Source organism: Suricata suricatta, chromosome 7, assembly GCF_006229205.1.
Source record: "Suricata suricatta isolate VVHF042 chromosome 7, meerkat_22Aug2017_6uvM2_HiC, whole genome shotgun sequence".
Classification (NCBI taxonomy): domain Eukaryota; kingdom Metazoa; phylum Chordata; class Mammalia; order Carnivora; family Herpestidae; genus Suricata; species Suricata suricatta.
In genome coordinates, this window is record NC_043706.1 from 31076731 (window position 1) to 31095863 (window position 19133).

A 19133-nucleotide genomic window follows, 5' to 3' on the forward strand; every position below is an offset into this window, starting at 1 on the left:
TTAGAGAAAAAGTTAGGCATACAAAAAACAAAATAAATGTGGCCAAATGTAGATGCTTTGGCAGCTCCAGCGCTTCTGTGCTTTGGCTATGCCTTTACCAGCAGCTGTGAAAGTATGCTAATCATTGCTCTGTCACTAAACAAACCCTAATCACATTTTTACATAACTGAATATAAAGAAAACACACCACAGAAGGAAACCCTTCAATGTCAACTTTGGAAAGAAGAAGGACTACATAACTAGAGAGTGCTAGTATCTGTAAAGTTAGGGTGATCATCGAAAACATCTTGAGCAGTGCTGTCCAATAGAACTTTCTGCTATGGTGGAAATAAATGTCCTGTGTCTGAGCTGTCCAATAAAGTAGCCACTAGCCACTTGTACTCTTGAGCGTTGAAAATGCTAATGGCTAGTGCAACTAAGGAGTTGGATTTTTCACTTAATTTTAAACTATTTAAATTTAAATTATCATAGCCACATGTGACTAGTAGCTACCATACTGGACTGGCCAAGTATGGTTTACAATCTTTCTCTAAAAATATGTAGACTTTCTCTTAGTAGCTTTCAGGATAACCTGCAGGCGAAACTGCTAGAATATTGAAAAATAAAAAGGAATTTGAGAAGCAAGGGAAGATGGAAATAAAGTACCAGGTCAGGTCACAGCTCATTAGATTTGGGGATAGCAGAATTACAAAAACATAACAGACTCAGTAGCAAGTTAAAAAAAAAAAAAAAAGATCACAGAGGCACCTGGGTGGCTCAGTCACTTAAGTGTCTGACTTTGGGTCATCTCACAGTTTGTGGGTTCGAGCCCCGCGTCAGGCTCTGTGCTGACAGCTCAGAGCCTGGAGCCTGCTTTGGATTCTGTGTCTCCCTCTCTCTCTGATCCTCCCCTGCTTGCGCTATCTCTCTCTGTCTCTAAAAAAAAAAAGAAATAAAGAAAGAAAAAAAAAAAGAAAAATCACAAAAGAGGTTAAGGAACCATCAACAATCCAATTCTACCACATACAGACACTACAGACATAGAAATAATCTTGGCAAACCTTCAACTCATGTGGTTTCAAAGTGCTGGGAACCAAGCCAAAGGGAACCATGAAGACAAAGAGCTCATAAACTTTCCAAACACATTTCTCCGGGTACCTAGGGAAAGCGGGCACTTCAACACACCTCGGCTGATTCATCCTCTGACTTTAAAGAGCTTTGCCTTAAAGATCAAGCCAGATCCTCTTGTGAGGCAGTACAAACAGCCCCAAGGTCTGTCCCTCCAGACCTGTTGCAATGTTAAATCCATCTGGAGACACCATAGACTCTACTAAAACACTTTTGAGCCAAGGAAAATATCCTAGAATTCTAGGAACCTTGGGGTACAGGATCAAAAGCAACTTTTAATTAGGAAAGCCTAATCTAGTAAGCGGGCTATTTTGAATATTGGGGCACATGGAGGAGAAAGTATCTAAGATGAAGGGTTGAGGAAACATTAGGGAGATACAGAAAACCCAAAAAGTTTCAGTGGTGACTTCACCCTTCTCTAGGTGTGTTATTTGAATTTACTAATGCAATTCTGGAAATGGGAAAAGCTTTCACTTTGAACCTCTGGAATCCCACTTTCCACCAAAAATATAGATATATATGTTAATATAAAAGTGTCAAGTCTCTAGGAGAACATTTAAAATGTAAATCATGATAAAATAGCTGGAGAACCTGGAGATGCCCATCCTACCAATTGAACTCATTGACAGCTTGTTCTAGCCAGCAGAGGGTGGGTGGATCTGGGGTTAACTGTGAATTACAGCAATATTAGCAAGATTAGTTAATTCTTACTTAGGTAGTACTTACCCAGTGCCAGGGACTGTTCTAAGTCCATATATTTAACTCATCTACTTGTAAAATTAAATAAATAAAATGTGCTTAGCACTGTACCTGATATCATTTTTCAGTAAAACAACTTGCTAAATCAGTCCCTGATTAGCATGCATGTATCCATCTGGCTGATGTATTCTTTTTAATACCAATAAATTATGTTCCCCGCCAGCCGTCTGCTTTCACTCGGCTGCCCCAACAGGCCACGCTGGCTATATTACCACAATAAATTCCTCTACCCTGAGGCATAATCCAATAAAACAGAATGTAAACAGATGACCCAAATCCAGCTCAAGTATTAAAGTTGTTCATTATACTAATGACATGTTAACCGGAGTTCACTTGCCCGTGAGGAACTTTTTTTGAGGGGGAGAGGGGATATCGTTTATCTCGATTATGGCGGCAATTACACAATGGACGTTTGTCAAAACTCTACAACAGGGGTGCCTGGGTGGCTCAGTCGGTTGGTTGAGTGTCCAACTTCAGCTCAGGTCATGATCTCGTGGTTCGTGAGTTCGAGTCCCACATTGGGCTCACTGCTGTCTGAGCCCGCTTCAGATCTTGTGTCCCCCTCTCTCTCTGGCCCTCCCCCACTTGTGCTCTCTCAACAAAAATAAATAAATAAATAAACTCATAGAACAATCCCGTTAAGAAGGATAACTTTTACTATGTGTAAATTATATCTCAGTAATCCTAATTTTTAAAAAGCACTGCACCCAAAAACTCTTGTCTTCCCCTGTTGATTTTACGATTAAAATTTCAGTAAACTTTTGAGTAGAAAAATTCTTCCCAAGATCAGGCAAAAGCCTTTGTTTTGAAACTCCCTACCAAAAAAAGGGGGGGAGGGACAGGAATTAATTGGTATGTTTGAATTCTGAAAACTGCATATCCCACATTCATATTAAACTTGGGTCTTTTCACCAAGTTTGTAAAAATGATCCAAATTTAGATGAGTCCTTAAACAGCAAGATACCTTCAAGCAGTGCCGTCTAATACAGTAGCCACTAGCTACGTTGGCTATTTAGATTAATTAAAATTAAATAAAATTAAAAACAAAGTTCTTTAGCAGCACAAACCACATTTGAAGTGCTCAGTAACCACGTGGGGCTAGTGGCCGCAGTCTTGGATTGCACAGATGTAGAATATTTTCAACATCAGGAAGTTCTATTGGGTAGGACTGCCTTAGGGGCCAAACAGGTGTATGGATCACTGGAGTTCTGAACAAGGAATACAAAACTCTATGGCATGTGTCTCTGAGAATTCAGCTGGCTGGTACTGCTAACAAATTAAAATCATCTTGAATGGAAACCCGGTGTAGCCACTCTACTGATGTTCCAGTAAGGCCCGTGACCTCAGACGCTCAGAGACGGCCATATTAATAGGGGCAACTCATGGTAGAGACACGGAGGAAGGCGTGTTGCTGAGACACGGATGCAAGCTCTAGGTGCCTCCAAACCAGCTTCCAAAGACTTCAAGAAATCCGTAGTGGGAAGTTTGCCAGAAAACTAAATAGACAGCCTATTTGTTTTTAAACTCCTGCTTAATGCTTTGCCTAGAACCAGTAGGTAGATTTCATTGGAATGTCCTCTCCCCAACATAAAGGCAAAGAATATGCTTCTAAGCTATTGATTTTTATGGAAATTATGAGACTGCTTTGCTGGTAAAAGCCACTGCACAATCCCGTTTCTGGATCTTACTCAAGAAATTGTCTAGAGACAATGGCATGACAGAAGATGCTAACTGTTCCCCAATATCCATAATCCCTGATTCCTTGATAGAACTTTCCATTTTAAGAGGGTCCATGGACTTCGAGAATAGGTGCTAGTTTCTCATCCTCCTCTCTAGTTAGGTACAGTCACACAAATTCTGTCCAGCAAACTGTATGTGGAACTGCTGTGTGAAACTTCTAGAAAGTGGCCTTATAAAAAGGAAGAATGGGGAGATTCCCCCTCTCTGCTGACTGGAGTAAAAGCTGGAACTCAAGCAGTCACACTGGACCTGAGCAGGAAGAGGATGGTGAGGCTGGCGGAACCAGATAGAAGGAACCTGAATCCCTGACAGCGTTAAAGACCACACCAGCCCTGGGTTCTCCACGAGAAAGAGACGGACGTCGATCTCGGTTAAGCCGTTACCGCTCCCAGGGTTTTGTTTCTTCCCACTCAACCTAATCCTAAGCAATAGACACAGCATCTCTGGTTCACGGCCAGAACGTAACAGAGTAGACTCCCAGAAATATAAATGGTGCTCTCACTGTGTGCATCGCCCCCAAGCATCAGACACCGTAAAATGATGGAGCGCTTTCCTCCAGTCCTGGCATAGGACTTTCACTGACAGCTCGCTCAGAAGCCATTTATCTTCTTGGTAATCCACCCTGCCCAACATCACACACCAGCATGGCGCTTGTTGGTAAGGAGCAAATGAGGTTCTGTGAGCCTCGGAAGCGGGTGAGGGAAGGGTATCAGACAGTGCTGTGTGTGGCGGTGGGCAGGGGTGAACTGTGGGGCCACCCTAATGATGTCAGACAGGATCTGTTATAGATTTATTTGTAGTAATAAATCAATATCACACTTCAGTGACAGTTATGCTTTTCAATTTCCTGTGTCACATCTTTTTGCGCCAGATATGAGACTTAGTATCTTCAAAATACTTGCAGTACCCTAAAGTTTCTCTTTAAAGACACAACAATGTATTGGGCATCTCGACAGCTAATGGTGTCAGATAGTTCTAACACACCTTTTCTTAGTTGACGAGTGTCATGTTTGACAGGGACATAAAACAGAACAGCAGCTATAACCAAAAAGAAAATGTGTTTATAGTTTAGCCAAAGAAAATATGTAAGAATCACCCAGTGGTGCCATGCTTTGCTGACTTAATAGCTAACTTGGTCTAAAATTAACACCATTATTCAGCTTTGCAAGTCCTGCCCAGAGGAGGAAGCTGGATATTGACTCCCCACATACTGATTCAACTAATGTGTGGCAGACACTGTGGATTGGCTGACCCCACACCACACTTGTCCTGACCCTTCGTTCCCTTTCCCAGAGTTCCTTGCAGTTAGGGATGGCTCTGTGACCCAAAAGCAGAAGTTTGATAAAGAGATAGATGTGGCTGTCGCTATAACTTATTTCTTGCATCTTGAATGATGAGATGATAGCTAGAGATGTAGCCACCACTTTGGGGACACGAGGTGACAAGCATATGGAAGGAAGGGTAACACTGTGAGATGGTGGAGTGCCATCTGGGGTCTGACAGCATCGATCGACAAGAGGTCAAACCAACACCAGCAGATGCCTTCCTCAGATCCATCGTTATATGAGAAAATTAATTTCTACGTGCTTTTAGCCACTGTTATTTGGGTTTTCTGTGCCTGCTCTTGCAGGAATTTCTACTGGATGCAGGTCCCAGGCAGCCCTTTCAGACCTAGAGTATTTGGTGGCCTTTCTCACTCTGTCCCTTTGCTTACTTCTTACATACAAGTCTCTAAACAGAGATTTGCAACCCAGGATGCACTTTGCAAAAATGCCCAGGCCCCATGCCAGATTAATTCTATCCACATCTCTGAGGGTGGGGACAAGGCATTGGTAATCTTTAGAGTTGTTTTAGATTAGTGATTTTCCATTTTTTCCCCTGAGGATTCTCTTATACTCTTAAAAATTACTGAGAACCCCAAAAGGCTTTCCTTATGTGTATGTTATGGTATAGTTATTTACAGTATTCAAAATGGAAACTGAAAAAGGTAATATTTTTTAAAACTTTAGGGGCACTTGGGTGGCTCAGTTGGTTAAATGTCCAACTTGGGCTCAGGTCATGATCTCATGGTTTGTGAGCTTGAGCCCCATGTTGGGCTCTGCGCTGACAGCTCAGATTCTCTCTGCTTGGGATTCTCTCTCTCTGTCTCTCGCTGCCCCTGCCCCACTCGTGCTTTCTCTCTCAAAATAAATAAACTTTTAAAAAGATAGAAAATGAACTTTCAGGTTGAATAAAATATCTTAATATATAAATATGTAATATTTATATATGCATCTGTATATGAAAACAGTCATAAAATACAGTTTTGAATTTTTTTTTTCTTGAGGAAAGGGTCCAGAGATGCTGGACTCTGAGATTAGACAGCTCGTGATGTTATGGCCACAGCAGCAGAATGTGACTTTGGGTTGAGAATGAGTCAGGGAGTGCAGGTGTGGTCATGCAGGGGCTGGTTGGATCATGCTGGTCAAAAGTATAGAAAGCGGTCTGAATAGGGACCCCTGAGTGGCTCAGTTGGTTAAGCATCTGACTTCGGTTCAGGTCATCATCTCATGGTTCGTGAGTTCGAGTCTCGCATCAGATCTTCTGTCCTCTCGCCCTCTGCCCCTCCCCCACTTGTGCTCACCCTCTCTTTCTCTCTCTCTCTCTCAAAAATAAAAAAATAAACATTAAAAAAAAAGAAAGTGGTCTGTATAGAGGGAAAGACAGCAAACACCTCTTGGGGTGTCTTCTCAGTGATCCCACCTTATGTGGGAAGAGTGCCCCCACCACCTCTCTTACACCCCCTTGTGCTTCATATAATTATCTGTTTGCTGTTACACTGGACCACCTGGTTCTCAGGGAGACGGCTGACCTGTGTGAAAGCTAGACGAACCACATGGGACTCGAGGAACCTGAACCACGGAGCCCAGAGACACAGAGGCTGAAAGCAGGTTGACCGAGTGGTGTTTGTGACCACACTCAGGGAGAAAGTCCATGAAACTCTGAGGTCTCAGAACTGCCCTTGATCTTCTGTACCAAGTCAATCCTTCCTTCAAATCTGGAATACCCTTGTATTTTTATAAAAAATTTCCTTTCGGGGGCACCTGGGTGGCTCAGTCAGTTAAGTGTCCAACTTCAGCTCAGGTCATGATCCCACAGTTCCTGGGCTCGAGCCCCACATTGGGCTCTGCCCTGACAGCCTGCTTGGGATTCTCTCTCTCCCTCTCTCTGCCCCTGCCCTGCTTGTTCTCTCTCTACGTCTGTCTCTCTCTCTCTCTCTCTCTCTCTCTCTCTCTCAAAATAAAGAAATAAAACTGTTTTAAAAATCATTAAAAAAAAAAGAAATTTCCTTTGGGGCTTAAGCTGTTCTGAATCAGATTTTATGTTTGGAACAAAAAGAAACTTTAGAAGTACGAGGTCTTGACAGCACTAAGATCAGAAGTTGAAAGGGGAGCAGTGCGTCCCAGACACGAGTGTGTCAGCGGTAACCAAGGCACAGAGTTTGAACCGGGCAGTGTGGCCAGTTCCCCTCCCTTGTCACTAAAGGGGGGGTTATTCCCTTGTAGAACAAGTGCTAGCCCACTTTACAGAGGGGAAAACTGATGCTCATAATAAATAAACACCCCAGTTAAAAGCAAAACACCACTGGGAAGCTAAATGCAGGAAAAGCCCCCATTAGGAATGCAGAGAGGGGCACCCAGGTGGCTCAGTTGGTTAAGCATCTGACTTCAGCTCTGGGCATGATCTAACAGTTTGTGAGTTTGAGCCCTGCATCGGGCTTGCTGTTATCGGCACAAAGCTTGCTTTGGATTCTCTGCCCCTGCTTCCCCTGCCACCCCTTCCCTGCCTAAGCTCTCTCACTCAAAAATTAAAAGAAAAAAAAAGGGGGGGCCGTATGGGTGGCTCAGTTGGTTAAGCGTCTGACTTCGGCTCCGGTCATGATCTCACGGTTCATGGGTTCAAGCCCTGTGTCAGGCTCTGTGCTGAGAGCTAGCTCATAAGCCAGGAGCTTATCTTCAGATTCTGTGTCTCCCTCTCTCTCTGACCCTCCCCTGCTCGCTGTCTCTCTCTCTCAAAAATAAATAAAATGTTTAAAAAAATTTTTTTTAATTAAAAAAAAAAGGAATGCGGAGAGATCTCCTGCCGGCTAGCATCAGGACTACCTCGGCCCTCAGTCGGCTCAACACCCCAGCAGCCTAGACCATCTGCCACTGCAGACTTTTCTGTCTGGCCCCCTCTGTCACCAGGGCTCCAATTAAAAATACGGTGCTATTTCCCATCCTCTGTCCAACCCTAATATGTCTGAAACTGTTTTTTAGTTTGTAATTTTTATTTCTTTGTTTTTACAGATTTTCAATTCTGAAAAGTAGGGGAAAGATGGAGGTATTAGTAAAAAGGCGGGAAGTTGCTACAGGTGTGCCTGAGTTAGTGAGCACTTACCCACCACGTGACCCACCAACACAGCCCAGACCTGGGGAGACATGAACACACTAGTTCATGGGGTTCACAAGGCCTTCGGCGCAGGAGTACGATGTTAACTGATAGAGAAGCCAGAGCAATGCAAACAAATGGATTGTCACGGCCGGTCACCTGAGGGAAGGCGGTGTGGTGGGCCGACTCTCACTGAGGCCTATTCTACCGGCTCGGCTGCTTGCGGGTAGCCCTACAGGACGTGTCCCTATAGATGTCCCTGGTCTTCATTCAAGGACCAGGGGGACAGGCCTTAGTCAGCTGGCAGTGCCAGTTCCCATGACACCACCCTGAAGATAAGGGGAAAAAATAATAAAAGAAAGCCAATCTGCTTGAGCAGATTTGGGCTGGGAAACGTGATCATAGCCTCTGACCTGCAGGGCGGGCTAGGAGAGAACTACAATGTGGCCCTAACACTCCCTGCTGACCACACCAAACTTACAGGAATTGGGGCTACATAGTCACAAAACTGGGTCACCACCCCTGCTGCTCTGGAACTCCTTTCTGAGGCAATTACAGCCTTGTTTTGACCCACTCTCTTCCTTATCTGTCTCTACTCCCACCTACTGTGATCCATGCAGAAACTACAAATCCCAGCATGCAACACAGCCAAGAAGGGAGAAGCCTTCCGGGATATGTAGTGCTCTCCGATGCAGTGATCTAAGTGGTCCAAATTTTACAAGTTGTTTTTTGACCATAAGTTCGGATGCCAAAAATATCAGCCCAAGGCTAAGAAGTAGCTCCAAGGGTGTGACAGCCTAGAGCATCCATCCCCACAGCCTTCCCACTACATCTCACTACACCCCTGTGGTTGGCTGTGTGCCTGTGTCCAGGCCCCTCACAGCCTCGTCCAACCTGGGTGGGGCCTCGCTAATGCACAAATCTGTCATATCACTTATCTTTCCAAACATCATCAATGACTCCCTTCTCCTTATTGGGTTCAAGTTAAACTTGTTTGAGGGGCAGTCAAGAGTTTCAGAACACAGCCCTTCCTGCAAGAGTTGTGTTCTGACCCAATCAAACCCAAAGTAGCTCCCCAAAGTCTCTGCCTCTCTCTTCTTTATCTACTCCCCACCCCACCCAGAAGCCTCCCCTGCCCACAAGCCACTGGAGCCACTGCCACCACCCACATGTTTAGATACCAGGGTACCTGCCCTACCTACACCCAGCCCCGACCCAAAATTCCCACCTCTGGAGGCCTGCCCTGCAACTCCTCCCACCTTTCCTTAGAGCCAGGCCTCGGCTTGCCCCCAGAGGAGGCAGGAGTCCCACTGCCAGGAGAGGGCTGTGGTCCTGGCCTCCTCTGCTGCAACTTGGCACAGAGTCGCTGTTTAAATGGTTGTCCGGGGTTGGTTAGCATTCTAGCTAAATAGGCTTTTGTGGATTGGCCTGGGACCCAACTGCCGTTTATAAATGTTATTTGAGTGAATGTATGGCATTGTTTTTATGGAGACAAGCCCTCTAAGCTCAGAGCATCTGACCAAAAGTGACCTTTGGGGACACTTCTCTTTGGGTTCTGGAGGCGAACTCTGGAGGGTTTGGCTCCAGTTGCAGCGAAAGTACTGAGGAGCCTCAGCACTGGCCCAGCTTAGCTGGGGGTGGGTGCTGACAAGATCTATTTCGGTCTATCTTCCTTTCAGCTGAGTCCTAAGAGGAAGCTTCCGGAAGGGGGTTGTCTGAAGCCTTCAGGACTCGGAGATTGAGACCCAGAGCGAGTGATCCCAAAACCCCGTGCACCGCCGGACCCCGTAAAGATAAGATCAGGGGGCTTCCACTCGCCTCTTGGGTTGGGGGAGTGGGAGTGTTAGGCCGGTGAGGAAGAAAGAGCGTGTTAGGAAGGTCTTACTCCGCTTGCCCTTTAGCGGCCGGAGGTCTAGGCGGCGGCACCAGGTGGCAGCAGAGGAGGAGAGATGCCCAGAGGGGTTTTTCACCTGCAAACGGTTTTCCTGCCCACGCCTCTGCCAGACTGGGTTTCTAGGCCCCTTAGGAGAGCTTCCTTGGATGGAGCTCCACCAAGCTAGCTCCACCACTCCAGGGTTTCAAAGATCGGGGTTCTGTCCTTGGGGGGCGGGGACGACCAACCTGTGCCATCCGGGATCCTCCAGGAGGGGCGGGGCGCTGCCTACCGTGACCATGGGTCCCTCCCAGACCCTCCACAGGGGGTCTGCGGCCACCGGGACACGCGTGCACACGCTCAGACACCCGTAGCTGGGCATCGAGCGAGCAAGGGGTGTCCCGATTGGGATGAGGCCCTGGAATAAGTTTTATTCAACTGCCAGGACGGGCAGGAGCCAGGGAATGCTGTGAGAGGATGAGCAGCCCCAGAAGAGGTGGGGAGGCGAGCTAGCGATGCCAGGCTGAGCGGCTGCGGTGAGCTGAAGGGTACTACCCAGGCCCCTGGCCTGGAGGGCACAGAGCTGCTGAATAGGCCCTAAGAGGGGCCTCTGGGGAAGGAGGGAGCAGGGGCAGCTCAGCATGCGGTGAGACTAGGACTGTGCACCTTGACACAGAGAGAAGCCTGGAATGACGACCTAGCTGGGAATGCACGCAGGTAGGGGCAGGACATGGCAAACTTGAAGGGGAGGGATGAGGTGACCAGAGGTCCAGGGGCGGGAAATGCTGGCTTGGAAGTGAGCCCCAGTGTCCTCATTTGCAAAGAGTTTAGACCAGACCTTCTAACACCCCCTTCCTAAAAGGTCCTAAAAATGGGGGATTGGGGTGCAGGGGAGGTTGTGCTGGGCCTGGAAACAAGGAACCCAGAAACAAGCCAGCACTTGTGTGGGACAGAACCCTGGCCTCGGCTCCCACCTGATGTCCCCGGGAGATCAGTTTGGGAGTCCGCCCTCATCAGCCAGGTTTTATGAACTCTTCCTGGGCCCTGCCTGACGCCTCAAAAGGACAGGCCCTCTGGGGATAGGGATAAGCCTTCCATTTCTGGTAAAGGCTCAGCAGGCAAAGAGGGGTATTGGATGGGGGCCCAGGTAGGGATTGAAATAACAACACAAGCACCACACACATACGCCCGGGAGGGGACAATCACATTATTTAGCCATCGGTCAGAAAAGACACTGGGCATAGGGCTAGACAAGGTCCTGGGAGTCCCTTCCATCCATATGCCACACATTAACCCTTCCATTGCAGGATCAGGGAAGGTGAGGGGGTGCTCAGGGGTGAGGCCGGGGTGACTCGGGGGATTCAGAGTCATGGCGATTTACCAACTGATGAGGAAGAAGAATTTCAATATCTCACCAGTGCTGAATACAGACCCTGCACTCATTCTTCCCTCTTCCATTTCTCTCCGGGGGCTCAGCCTGCTCCCCAGGTAGCAGGTAGCTCCTGCAAACCCCAGACCAAGTGAGAGACAGCCATCGGGGGTGGGGGTCAGGGAGCCAAACACCTGGGGAGCCAAACACCCAGGAGGTGGAGAGGAAGAGCCCCACCGTGGACAGAGAGAGTCAGACCCTGAGGCAAAGGAGACCATATATTCCAACATTCACAGTGGGTGCTACAGGTGGGCTGTGAGGGAGGTGGGGCTTGGCCTGAACACCTCCCCCCACAGTCACTGAGGAAAGCCCTGAGGCAAGGAGGAGGGTGCGGGGCTCATCCCTGGAGAGCCCTGTCTCCAAAGTCTGCTGATTGTTGTTGGCATTTCTCTCTTTATCTTGTTTGTTCTTTTGTTTTCCACTCTTTAAATAATTAATATAATTACTTTTAAATACAAAATACACAGTGTCCTTTCTCTTCTCTTCTGCTTGTTTGGGGTGATTGGGAGGTGAGTTTTAAATAAGGGTCTCGGCTGTCTAACCGGTCACAGGCTCCAAGTGGGAGGACCAAGAGCCCCAGATGCCACCCCTCCCCTGGGGTGTCCCGGCACCCGCTTCACCCCCTCCCCTGCTCTGCCCCTAGCTGGGGGCTCCTGGTGCCCTGGCCCAAAGCCGCCTCGTCCGTGAGGAGCCCTCTTGGGAAGTGGCACAGAGCTGATGCTGTGGGATTCCAGGCGGGCCTGGTTCCGACAGACAGGGTCGGACAGAGAAGGACCTAGCCCATGAAGCAGACAGGCCCCAGCAGCACCCCTCCCCGCTTCGGGGCGGCCCCCAGGTCTGAGAAGGAGGCGTCCAGCACCGGGAGCTGCTCCAGCACAGGCGTTCGCACCTCCAGCACCGTCCGGCCGTGCTGCGTCTGAGGGAGAGCCGGACGGAGGGAGCAGTGAGCGCGGTGGAGGCGCGCCACACCCCACGGTCCCCGGACCCGCCTCTCCTCTGCCCCGAACACTGTTCCCACTATTCCCGCAGTCCCTGTCACATGATCAAACTTGCTAGATTTTCTTCTTCAAACTTCTTCCAGAGCATCGGGATCGGGAAAGCTAGGAAGATCAGCCGTGTGTGGACATGCGCGTATCGTGCACGTGCGCGCGTATCTGTGCGCGCACCCATGCTCATGAACCAGTCTGTCAGTTTTGGGTCGGTCCTTGAGATTGTCTACCTGTGGTGGTTGTGTGAGTCTGTGTGGCTCCACAGGGAGCTGTAAACATGTGCCTGTGCTGTAACGGTGTGATAATGTCTGACATGATTCCACACGTGTGTGCCCCCCCCCCCCGGGGACTCTGTCCAGACAATTCTGGGAATGTACATACACACAATGGGTTGTTAGTGTGCTCCTGTGTCGTCCTGGGGGCCGGGGGGGATTGGCCCCCCTGTGTGCCTCTGTTGGGCAGCCTGTGTAAATGAGTGTCCAAGCCTGCATGACTCACCCTGGGTGATGCTGGGTGTGCACGAGGGTGAACGCCACCTTCCATCCTTCCCAGCATCCCCAACCCCTCCGCCATCACCCCTGCTTGAGGTCCCTCAGGCATATATGCCACCTAGAAGCTGGACTCCTCCTGCTCTTCGGTGCCTCTGCCCAAAGGGTCTTCCTCCAGCCTGACTCTGGGATCCACCCCCACCCAGCTCCTTCCGGTTCCCACCTGGCAGCCGTCTCTGAATTCCTTGACATAGGGGCTGGTCTCCAGGCTCAGCTCATCCTCATTGGCCCCCCGGAGCTTCAGGGGACCATCTAGGGCCATCCCAGAGCACGGGTAGGAGACATCCTGGTGGGCTGAGACGCTGAGCAGCCGCAGGAAGGTGAGCTGGACCACACCTACCGGGGAGCCTTCTGAGTCCACATAAGAGAACTGGCAGGAGAGAGGGCCACAGTCAGGGGCAGACAGAGACGGACTTGCAGGGTGTCTACAGAAGCAGGGTAGCTGTGCCAAGGTCAAAGGCAGGGAATGGGTGGGCGGAAAGGGCTGGGGGAGAAATACAGGGGGAGAGTGGGAGCAAGGGACTGACTAAGGGTAAACAAGAGGCAAACTTTGTCCTGGGTTGTCAAGGGAAGGAGACAAAGTGAGCAGCAGAGGGCACTTGAGAAGGAAAGAGTCAAGGAAAGAAGTGGCAGCAGACTCCGCAGGGGCGAGGATGCCTGTCACATAAACCCAGAAACCACGAGGCCCTGATGGGACTACGCTGTGGGACAGGGGTGAGTAGTCAGGTGCCAGCTCTCACTTGTGTGACATCATCCCGGGGCGTCACACATGTTTCCCCTCCTGCTGTAAAGTTGCAGAAAACCCGGAAGGCATCCCGAGCACAGCCCTGGTTGGGGTCGACCCAGTACTCTCCTGGTGGGTGAAGGAGAAGGAAGAGTCAGCACCCCAACAGGCAGGCCCCAAAGTGCTCCTTGCCTCCGTTCCCACTTCTCCGCCCATGCTGCTCCAACCCCCAGCCCTCCCCTCATGTCCTCCCCTCAGGACCTCCTCCCATGCCCTCCCCACCAAGTACTCCCCCCAGCCCTCCCCCCCATGCCCTCCCCACCCTCCCCTCCTCACCATGCCCTCAATCTCCTGGTCCCATTCTCCCCCAGAGCCCCACAACACCACTTACCCTACTTCACATTCCATCGTCACCTCACACCCCTGCCCATCCGTGTGCCCCTCCCCCCAGCAGCACCCCCAGGCTCCCAACGGAGAAGGCAGAAGCACTGACATCCTCACATGGATACAATATGTGATTGTAGATTCGCACACATAGCCATCCGTGTAAATGTAAGTACATGTGTACACGTGTACATGTTTGTCCCTTCCTGTAGGCAGCAGGCTGATAATGAGCTGCCGTGCACTGAGAGGACCAGATCAACTGTGAAATATGGAAATACTTCTGACCTAGTTGGCAAAGAGCTGCCCTTCCAAGCCCCTCCACCCCCACCCCCACCCAGCACCTGCCCCAAGAACCTCCCGCATCCATTCTGCTCTTCAGGCCCACGCAGCTATTCTTATTCCCTGGGGCCGGCACTGACCGTCAGGCAGCTCTGGGCGGCAGAGCTTCAGGTCCTGGCAGGTGCGAGCGGGGCTGTCCTGGGTCCCTGTCGGCCGCCTCATCTGCTCAATCTCCTCCCGCAGGGAGTCCAGGGAGCCAAAGATCTCCTCCAGCCCCCCAGCACTGCCCGGAGCCCCCCGAGTCAGCATGGCCTCATCCTCCTGCATCAGGCGGCTTCCATCCACCGAGCGCCGAGTCTTTTTGGGCATTTGGATGGGTAGGGGCTGGATCACCTCGCCCGGGGGGCCCTGGGCGGAGAGACAGATGGAGAAGGTGACAGACAAGGTTGATATGAGGGTGAAACCGAGAAACACTGGGACCAAGAGGGGCAGTCAGAGAAGCAGGTCCTGATTTATAACTTACCGGGTGCCCTGGAGGACCCTGGACACCCTTCTCTCCCTTGGGTCCAGCTGGGCCCTGCCAAAGGAGTAAATGAGGTCATGGAAGGATCAAGAGGTCAAGCATGTGATCAAGGTCACAGAATGGTCAAATCGGTCTCCAGGCCAGGGAGGAACTCCACTGGAGGGAGCACATTTGCCCTGGAGAGAAAGTGTCAAGTCCAGCTGGGGGAAGGGAGCAGATCTCAGAACTGGCTGGGGGTCACTCACTGTGGCTCCTTTGGCTCCTTTGGGGCCAGCAGGTCCCTGTGAAATGAGGCACAAGAAAGAGATGGTCAGCACAGGGAATGGAGAGGCGAAGTCATGAGTCCACCAGACCCTGGCTTTACCACAGGAGGGGCAGGCGTGAGGGGACACGGGGACATCTGGGAGGCCCCAGAAGGATGGGGGAGGGAACGCTGCAGGACATATGGAGGCCCCCGGGGCCTCTGCTCCGTAGACTGGTGGTTGCCATGGAAGCTATTGCAGGATTATGGAGGGGGGAGCAGTGGGGTTTAGGGGATTTTGTGAGGAACAGATGGGGTACTCACGGGGAGGCCAGGGGGCCCTCCAGGACCAATAGGCCCAGACGCTCCTGGGATACCCTAGGAAGGAGAGGAGCGTGGTTTATTTAGGTCCTCCTCCACACCGCCTCCCTCAGCCCTGTCTCCACCTCCACCCCCACCCCCAACATGAATCTCCACACTCATCCTCCCAAACCTTCCAGGACCATGTCCTTACCGTCTCTCCCTTCTGTCCAGCGGAGCCCTGAGGGCCAGGGAGTCCCCGATCACCCTTCTCTCCCTGCTCCCCAGGGGGCCCAATCAATCCAATGAGACCTGGGTGACCCTGGAAAAGAGACAGGTTGTCAGGGGGTGCAGGGGGGTGCAGGTTGTCAGATACATGGATACAGAAGGAGTCCATGGGGGTCAGAGCACAGAAGGCAAGAGAGCCTTAGGCACAGGGTCTGACAGAACAGGGCCTGTGAATGGTCCTCACTGAGTAAGGACCCCCAAAGATAGTGTTGGAGCCCTGAAGCATAGTGGTGGGCACTCAGTGTCCCCCTAGGCTTCAGGGGTGAGGCTGAGAGATACCTGGCCACATATCTGTGTTACTCACCTTCTCTCCCTTGGCTCCAACATCACCCCGGAGGCCAGGAAGCCCCGGAGGTCCCTGTGGGGAGACAGGAGGTCACTCTTTCCAGGGAGGGGTGGAACCAAGCTCTCCCCCCACCACTTTCCACTTCCTCCAGAGCTTCAACCGGATCCCCCTGCCCGAGGGCACCACCATCCTCACCCCAACCCACCCCACCCAATCCATAGTCACTCACCACAGGACCTGGAGGCCCAGCCTGGCCTGTGGCCCCAGGACGGCCTTGTTGACCCTGCAGATTCAAGACCACAGAGGTGAAGAAAAGTGTCCCCACACAGGCGCCTCTCAAGGCCTCTCACCCCTCCTACCCCAGCCAAGCCTCTCCATTCCATGACTCACCACTGAGCCTGGGAGCCCTCTCAGACCATCAGGACCAGGTTTCCCTGCTGGGCCTGCGGGGCCCACAGGGCCTGTCTTCCCCGGGGCACCCACAGCACCAGGATCCCCCTGAAACACATACAAGGAGTGAGTCTTAAAGGGCAGAGGAAGGGAGTGTGGGTGGTGGTTGGGGGTCCAAGGTGGACTAGATGAAGCAGAGAGGAGGGGCCAAGCCCCAGGAGCTCCTTGAGCAGGATAAGTATAGGGAACAGAACCCCCATCCAAACAAGAGGCTCAACAGGAAGCCAACATAGGGTAGACATCTAGAGAGAGGAGTCTGAGGAACCAGAGGCGCCAGGAAATGGAGGGAATATTCCAGCATCAGGGAAGGCCTCTCTCTCACCTTGGCTCCCTTCTCTCCTTGCCGCCCCTCAGGACCAGGGGTGCCAGCAGGACCCTACAGACGGAGACAGGAAGGAAAAGTCGGTGAGGCAGTGAGCAGCCAGGCTCAGCTACTTTCTCCTCCCTGTCCTACTGAGCACCAATGAGCATGCCCGTGCACTCACACACACACTTGTGCGTGCACAGACACAGTCACAGAAGCTGATCCATGATGAGTGGGTATAGCTGTACCAGTTGTTAAATACTGAGTAGTTCTTGGGGCACCTGGGTGGCTCAGTCGGTTAAGCAGCCGACTTCGGCTCAGGTCATGATCTCACAGTCCATGGGTTTGAGCCCCGCATCAGGCTCTGTCCTGACAGCTCATAGCCTGGAGCTTGCTTCAGATTCTGTGTCTCCCTCTCTCTCTTTCCGCCCCTTCCCCGCTCACTCTCTGTGTCTCTCTCTCTCAAAATAAAATAAAGACATAAAATAAATACTGAGTAGTTCTGTGTATTTCACAAAAAGCCACTTGCCCACACCCTATCTAGTGCCCCACCTCCTGTGACAGCAACTAGAGGGTTAATCTTTGGCCTAGCCTGGGGAGGGGGGGTCCTTCAGGAAAGCTAGCCCCTTCCTCCAGTGTCCATTCTGATCAGTTGGTGAATACCACCACCCCTGGCAAGAAGATACAATATACATAGCACGTGGAAAACAACTTGACGATAAACTATTAAAAATATATAATAACAATAAATAAAAATAAATAAATAAACATTAAAAAAAGAATATACATAGCAAAACCCAAGAACAGACACACTCAGTTATACACAGCACACTTAAAAATACAAATGTTCACACACGTGTGCACCCCACCCAAGGACAGCCCCAATCCCAGGGACCTCCCTGCACATCCCATGTGTTACTGTTCCATCCTCTACCCACCCTGCCTAAGGACCACCCCACAAGTTCCCAGGGGTTCACCTCACTTACCCGCTTCCCAAGTGGCCCAGGAGGTCCATTCTCCCCAGTGGGACCAGGGGATCCCTATGGAGGGAAGAGGAGGGGCAAGTGAGTGTTTAGCCTCCAGCCAATGGACCTCTCAGGAGTGGGGCATAAAAAGGGGGTAAGGGCCTGAAGGCTTGAGCTCCATGGTGGAAGGAGGGGTCACAGGTCACTCACAGGCTGTCCTGGCTCGCCATCCTCTCCTCGGTCACCTTTTGCACCATCCTGGCCCTGCAGGGATGAAGCAAGGTCAAGGGTTGCTTGCCCAAACTGCCAATCCCCCCATCCCTTCACCTGCCCTGCCCTACCCCCAGCTTCCCACACTCAAGCCCATCAGCCACACAGAGGCTCCATGCAGGAGCCCACCCTCTTTCCCCCTTCCCCTCTCTGGGGAGGACTCACCCGAGGGCCACCTTCTCCAGGAGGGCCAGGGTCACCAGGAAAACCAACAGGACCCTAGTTCAGAAAAGAACATGGCAAGGTCACAACCCCTTAAGCCTATCCAGAGCCAACACAGACTCCCATGGGCACATATGACACCCTTCCTCTCTGCACCCTCTGGGAAGATGGTCTCCTGCACCCTCGTTTCCCACCTCATGCACTTTATGTCTTCTAATGCTTTCAGGGAATTAATTAGAAGGCATCTCACTTTGTCTCTCTGGATTCCAGATCCCATACATCCTTCCCAGGAGATCTCATTCCCAGAGTCTTCCACCCAAGTACCCCCGTCCCACCCTGGGGCTCCCCCCACTCTAAGACCCTCCCACATACACACACCCATATTCCCAGGTCTCTCATTCCCAAGGCCCTCCTCCCAGCCCTGCTTCCCCCAAACTCACAGGGTTCCCTTTGGGGCCATCATCACCGGTGGGGCCTTTAGGCCCTGGTGGTCCTGCCTCTCCTGGCTGCCCCGACTCTCCTTTCTCCCCACGCTCCCCACGTGGGCCCTGGAAGAAGAGTGGAAGGTACAGATGGTCCCAAAGGGGTCCTGAAGATCAAGGACACAGCCCCTGCTTCCAAGACACCTTCAGCCTCCCCTCTGTCCCCTCAATGACAGTGGGATGCACAGGGAAAGTCAAGCCCATAGGGAATCCTCTGGTCCCTCTTCCCTTCAAAGAAAGCACATGGGGCTCACTCACACCCAGGGGTCCAGTCTCATAGAGTGTGGGGGGCACAGGCTCCTGGGCTGTGAAGAAGTTCCAGCTCTAGGAGGTCACAGCACGGGGTGGGGGGGAGTGGGGGGAGGGCTGAGGTTGAGGAGGGTGGTGGGGATTGGGGAGCAAGGCCTCAGAGCTTTCACTCACCTTGACGCCTGGCTCGCCCTGGACCCCTGGAGATCCTGACTCCCCTGGCTCCCCCTGCAAGGAGGCTGAGGTCAAAAACCTGCATCTCCCCCAAAATCCTGATAGTCCCCACATCTCATTTTCTTTTGCCACACCCAACCAAAACTAACAGAAGATCCGACCCTCATATCCCCCCCAAAGGCAAGTCCATTCATTCA

The 19133-nt window shown here is 51.2% G+C and overlaps 1 protein-coding gene across 1 annotated transcript in view; it reads right to left on the reverse strand.

The window, feature by feature from the left end:
• Positions 1–11076: 11076 nt before the first annotated feature.
• COL11A2 (collagen type XI alpha 2 chain) overlaps positions 11077–19133 on the reverse strand; it is a 29634-nt gene continuing 21577 nt past the window's right edge. Inside the window, exons 51-67 of the mRNA XM_029944823.1 lie at positions 18937–18990; positions 18472–18579; positions 18035–18088; positions 17810–17863; positions 17621–17674; positions 16653–16706; positions 16271–16378; positions 16110–16163; positions 15899–15952; positions 15521–15628; positions 15331–15384; positions 15011–15046; positions 14766–14819; positions 14383–14650; positions 13596–13708; positions 13019–13225; positions 11077–12234 (exon numbers count right to left, since the gene is read on the reverse strand). Of these exons, the coding sequence (XP_029800683.1) occupies positions 12094–12234; positions 13019–13225; positions 13596–13708; positions 14383–14650; positions 14766–14819; positions 15011–15046; positions 15331–15384; positions 15521–15628; positions 15899–15952; positions 16110–16163; positions 16271–16378; positions 16653–16706; positions 17621–17674; positions 17810–17863; positions 18035–18088; positions 18472–18579; positions 18937–18990 (1575 nt within the window). The 3' untranslated portion in view covers positions 11077–12093. The remainder of the gene's footprint in view (positions 12235–13018; positions 13226–13595; positions 13709–14382; positions 14651–14765; positions 14820–15010; positions 15047–15330; positions 15385–15520; positions 15629–15898; positions 15953–16109; positions 16164–16270; positions 16379–16652; positions 16707–17620; positions 17675–17809; positions 17864–18034; positions 18089–18471; positions 18580–18936; positions 18991–19133) is intronic.